The following is a 5,858-nucleotide window of genomic DNA, read 5'->3' as shown; positions in this document are numbered from 1 at the left end:
ATTTTTGAGGTAAACAACAACATAAAGAATCATGCAATGCACTGTTTAACAAAGAGTCTGAGATAATAAATGATGTGTCTAATGTTCAATTAATATTTCCTTAATGAACTAATGCATTTACTGTGTATTCTTACCAAGACTGGTGTCTTTTTTGTTAACTAACCTGAATCACTGCCATCAGGTTGTTTCTGACTCATAGTGACCCTATAGGACAGAGTAGAACTGCCCCATAGGATTTCCAAGGCTGCAAATCTTTACAAAAGCAGACTGCCACATTTTTCTTCTATGGGACAGCTGGTGGGTTCAAAACTCCAACTTTTCAGTTAGCAGCCAAGAATTTTAACCACTACGCAGCCTGGGCTCCTAATCTTTTCATTATGACTTTACTAATGTTTCATTCAAGAGGAATTGATTATCCTATAATTTTTTTGGAAAATCTTTTTGAATACTCCGTGATCTGAGAAAACTGTTATATTTAAAATGGAATGATTCTGCAAAGTTTTTTTTCCATTCAAAGAGGTCTCTGTCCTTGAACATAAAATACAAATAGCCCCTTTGCTGTTAATTATTGGCAAATTGCCTTACTTGCAACCTAAGGAAATAAAGTTGCAGGTATAACAACAAAAGTTACTCATTAACATATATTGGTTGAGAAAGGTATAAAAGAATTTCAATGTGATTTTCCCACATTCTGCTCCCACCATCACTAACACAAGAAACTTAGTAGTGACCATGAAGTGGGTGGTAGCAATTTTTCTAATTTCCCTGCTAAATTTTATTGAATCCAGAACACTGCATAAAAATGCATACGGAATAGGTAAGTTATTGTGTGTATTTCTTGCTTTTTCTCTAAAATTCTTAAAAGTTCTTAATTTTGTATTTATTCCTTTATATCTTGATTTATGTATCATATTTATTTTTTCTACACAGGAGAAATATATTTAATTACTGGGCATATTTTAATGAAAAATTAAATTTGTAACTTTAACATCTATATGAATGGTTGGCATAGTCCACGTTGAATTAATTTTATATACTGTATTTTTAAAATTGGTATACATATTAAGTTTGGAAAAATGTACAAATGTATGTCAGGCCATAATCCTGGCTCCAACATGTATAAAACTCCTTCACATTGATAAAATAAGTAATATCCTTATACTTTACATCAGAAAAAATAGATCATTATTTGAATGTCTGAACAAGAAGCCCTGTGACAGCAAATTGTGATACAGTCATGTTGAAAAGGATGACTTAATATACTTTTGACCATCTGACTTTCAAGCTAATTAGACTATCACACTGTGAGGGAAACCAAACAACCAGGGACATAAAGTATGGATTTTAGTCTTAGGTCTCCTGGAAATTATTCTTGTTAATTTTGTTTCCTTAAGTACAAAATTATGATGTTTTCATAGACAATCACTAATGTCTTCTGAGTTCTAAAACTGTGTAGTTCTAACTTAAATATCAACATTTACATGTAGTTGAAAGCATAATTTTTCATGAAGTGTTATGTTGTTTTCCAGCTTCTGTACTGAATTCTTCCCAATGTTCTTCAGAGATGAATTTAATTGACCTGTAAGTTTTGTTCATATAAATGCAATTTAGATATGGTAAGCAATGATAATTTTAGTTAGATAATCAAATAACAAGACTGAATAGTCCTATAAGCTTTCAAAAGCAAATTGGACAATATCAAAAGAATTATTTACAAGAGATATAAATTGATTTTGAAGAGGTTAAACTGTTGGCCAATGCATTAGATACTAACTTCTGGATTTCTTGAAATTCCATGGGTTTAAATGAGGAATAAATGTATGAGACCAAATCTGAGGAACAGAAAATAGTTCTGAATGGTGGATACCATGGATGAATAGATATTCAGGATTTTTTTTTCCATCAAAGCCAATAGGATGATATGACTATATTCTCTACTCTGTAGACTTTAAATTCTAAAAGCAAATTGTTCTATTTGCTTCTAGAAGAGAAGTATTCTGTTTTCTGTGTTGAGTATGAAGTTCTGTTGAATGCTGTACTTTCATTCCACATTTCTAAAGTTTCTAGTAAGAAATTTAAAGTAGTGTGTTGTTGCTACTGTTCTGTGTAGCATGTTCTGTTCACAAAGTAAAGAGAAAACAAAAAGCAAATTAGCAAAACTATACTTGAGGCAAACAAGCTCTATTAAATCTGAACCTTAAGGATCTGCATGTATTTTTGTTTCAGAGCCACCATATTTTTTGCCCAGTTTGTTCAAGAGGCCTCTTATCAGGAAGTAAGCAAAATGACAAAAGATGTATTGACTGCAATTGAGAAACCCACTGGAAGTGAGCAACATGCTGGGTGCTTAGAAAACAGGGTGAGTGAATAATAAGACAAAGTACTGTGATGCTTGACTAAAATATACCCTGCAGAAGAGAAGATAAAAGAATGGCAAGAGAGACACATTTAAATATTTATGAGCTGTTGTAGAAGGACTAGAGTAATTCTGAATTGCTGAAGAGGGCAGAAAACAATGGATAGCTATTATACAGAGGCAATATGCATGGTGACTAGAATCTAAAGTTTGGAAATAAGATTATTTTGGTGATCTTGTGCACATGACTTGAACTTCAGTTTCTTTATCTATCAAATAAGGGATGATGGTTTTCATTTCAGGGTTGTCATGGAGATTATATAATATAGCAGCTAATTTTCATTATGGGCTCAAACATATCAAAGATCATGAAAATGGCACAGAGCAGGGCCATGTTTTGATCTGTTATACATAAACTTGCCATGAGTTGGAGCCAAATCGATGACAACTAACACAACAATTTTATTAAGCATAGACAATATGATAGTCACTATTCTATGGACTGATATTCCAAGTAATACATGACACAAGGCATGAAATTGACAAATTAGAATGAATGTCCAGTAAGTAAGAAGAGACTCTGGCTGGGGCTTAGTGGCAGGATATAAGCTCTGCATACAAAAGTTAATTTATTAAATCTTCATGATAATCCTAGGAGATAAATGTTAATCTTCCAGTTGAGGAAACTGAAGGACAGAGAAGCTAAGTGACTTTCTTAATGGAACAGCAAATGGCAGAACCAGGATTAAGCCAGGCAATATGATTCCAGAACCAATTCTTAGAGAGCTTCATTACACTATACAATATACTACACTATAGTAAATGTGAGGTGCACAGCATACAGTTAGGGTTGCTAGATTTAGCAAACAAAAACAGCTAAGGTACAGTACCCAGTTAAATCTGAATTTCAGATAAACAACAAATATATTTTAGTGTGAGATGTCCAGTATAGAAATGCAACAAAACAGTTATCATTTTCTTATCTTATATATAGAAAAAAGGAGCTCTGATAGCGTAGTGCCTAAGGCACTTGATTGCTAACCAGAAGGCTGGCAGTTCAAACCTATCAGCCACTCCTGGGAAAGAAGGTTGGTTAATCCACTTTTGTAGTGATACTGCCTTGGAAACCCAAGGAAGGGTCGCTATGAGTTGGGGCCAACTGGATGGCACATAACAACAACAGCAACAACAATACAGAAAAAAACAAACTCACTGTCCTCCAGTCAGTTCTGACTCATAGCGACCCCTCCTTGGATTTCTGAGGTGGTATCTCTACAGAAGTAGATTGCCCAACCTTCCTTCTGAGGAGTGGCTGGTGCATTTGAACCACCAGCCTTCTGGTTAGCAGCCAAATGCCTTAGGCACTAAGCCACCAGAGCTCCTTAATACAGAAAAGAACTTTAAAATAATTTCTGTTATTTGATGCTCTAGGAAATTAGGAGTCATAGTCACCTCTGAGTCATAGCAAACCCATGTGACAGAGTAGAACCTCTCTGCATGGTTTTGTAGGCTGTAATTTTAACAGGAGCAGATCACTAGGTCTTTCTCCTGTGGAGCCACTAGGTGTGTTCAAACTGCTAAACTTTAGATGCGTAGAGAAGCACATCTATGTAATTATTACAGAGCTATCCAATTATGCAATATAATACATGACCTTTTCCTTTTAAGGTAAAATAATTTTATCAAATAGTCATGTGTATTACTCAAGGTTGAAAACTAGAATCTCACTTCTCAAAAGGCATCAAAGAAAATTATCTCATCAGGTTGAAAACATATTGGAATTTGTATGGGGAATTATCTTTCACAATCTATAAATTTTGGATAATAGAAAAATTTTCATATGCTTTATAGAATTTTATGTAAAGTTAATTGTCTGTCATTAAAAATATATTATTTTTTCTGTAGCTCTCTGCTTTTCTGGAAGAAATTTGCCATCAGAAAGAAATATCTGAAAAGTATGGACTTTCAGAGTGCTGCAACAAGAGTGAGAAGGAAATGCATAACTGTTTACTAGCACACAAACAGGCCACTCCAGCATCCGTTCCACCCTTCCAAGTTCCAGAACCTGTCACAGGTTGTAAAGCATATGAAGAAAACCGGGAGACATTCCTGAACCGGTAAGTATTCAATTTAAAGACAGGAACACCCCATCAAGGGAGCAGAACCTAACAGAATCCAGTGTTTCCACAGTTTCTCAATGCACGATAAAGCACCCGGACATAGAAACAAATGCTTGGGGTTGCATCTGCTGAGGTAGTGCTCTAGGAAATTAGGAAATCAATTTTAAGTCTAGTTGTTTCCACTGCATGCATAGACCACATACGAGATCTGTCACCTGTTCTTAGTCTCTTGATATACATCTCGCTCTTCTCTTCCCTGCTCATCTCTCAGTTTTAGGAACTCTGGTGGCACAATGGTTAAAGCATTTGGATGCTAATCAAAAGGCAGTGGTCCAAACCCACCAGCTGCTTCATGGGACAAAGATGGGATAGTCTGCTTCCATAAAGATATACAAGCCTGGGAATCCCATGAGGCAGTTCTACTCTGTCATAAAGGTTGCTATAGTCGGAATTGGCTTGATGGCAGTGGGTTTGGTTTTGGGTAATTTCTCCGTTTTAGCTTGCTCCAAAATACATTAGTATTGCACCAAATGATTCCTTACCAACCCAAATAGTATTTGTTCAGTAAATTGCCTTGAAATAAAGTAATAATAATAATGTAAGAGATTCAGAAATGTTTAAGATGCATAGACATGACTAACATTGAGCACTTAAGATGTTATAGGATGAATGTGTGCTTGGTACGTATGATCATTTGACAATGTTCACAGACAAACTTTGATGTCTCCTTTTCCTATTCCTTCTTTGCTTTTCTCCCCACATTGCAGGTGAGGAAATTGAGGCTTAGTAGTTTTAAACAACTGCTGAGCTCCCACGGCTAGTATGTTGCCAAGTTGGGATTTGAATCCAGGTTCTCTGTCTGTGAAGATTCTAACCCTTAACTTTTATCTTCCATGTTGCTGCATAAATTAGCAAATAGAGAGCCTTCATTTAGACCATCTCTGCTAGGGAGACTGTCAAGGATAATTCCATTCTGCACTGATGAGGAAAAATGAATCCACTTTTTGCTTCACTTGGCAGATTTTTCATGAGGATCTTTAGTTAGGGAAATTGTTGATGGCACATGGAAAAAATAGAACTGTTTTTCCCTTAGGAATACAGTAAAGAAAAATTAAATGCATTTTTTAAAAAATCTGACTCTTTAAATAAGTTCCTGAGTGTAGTACTAAGTAGTAGTAGTCCCATTTTTCTGTTTGTAAATCTTGTAGCTCTGTTTCATTTCAGATACATCTATGAGATAGCAAGAAGACACCCTTTCCTGTATGCACCCACCATTCTTTTTTTGGCTTCTCACTATGACAAAATAATTCCACTCTGCTGCAAAGCTGAAAATGCTGTTGAATGCTTCCAAACAAAGGTATATTTGTGTGGATATTTCCTAG

The 5,858-nt window shown here is 35.3% G+C and overlaps 1 protein-coding gene across 1 annotated transcript in view; it reads left to right on the top strand.

The window, feature by feature from the left end:
• Window positions 1-732: 732 nt before the first annotated feature.
• LOC103209592 (alpha-fetoprotein-like) overlaps window positions 733-5,858 on the top strand; it is a 23,370-nt gene continuing 18,244 nt past the window's right edge. Inside the window, exons 1-5 of the mRNA XM_007955484.1 lie at window positions 733-817; window positions 1,530-1,581; window positions 2,227-2,359; window positions 4,262-4,473; window positions 5,701-5,833. Of these exons, the coding sequence (XP_007953675.1) occupies window positions 733-817; window positions 1,530-1,581; window positions 2,227-2,359; window positions 4,262-4,473; window positions 5,701-5,833 (615 nt within the window). The remainder of the gene's footprint in view (window positions 818-1,529; window positions 1,582-2,226; window positions 2,360-4,261; window positions 4,474-5,700; window positions 5,834-5,858) is intronic.

The sequence above is a fragment of the Orycteropus afer genome, unplaced genomic scaffold (assembly GCF_000298275.1).
Source record: "Orycteropus afer afer isolate SDZICR_OR568_19922 unplaced genomic scaffold, OryAfe1.0 scaffold00505, whole genome shotgun sequence".
Taxonomy (NCBI): domain Eukaryota; kingdom Metazoa; phylum Chordata; class Mammalia; order Tubulidentata; family Orycteropodidae; genus Orycteropus; species Orycteropus afer.
The sequence above is the reverse complement of the archived record's forward strand: the minus strand, read 5'-3'. Positions and strand labels throughout refer to the sequence as shown.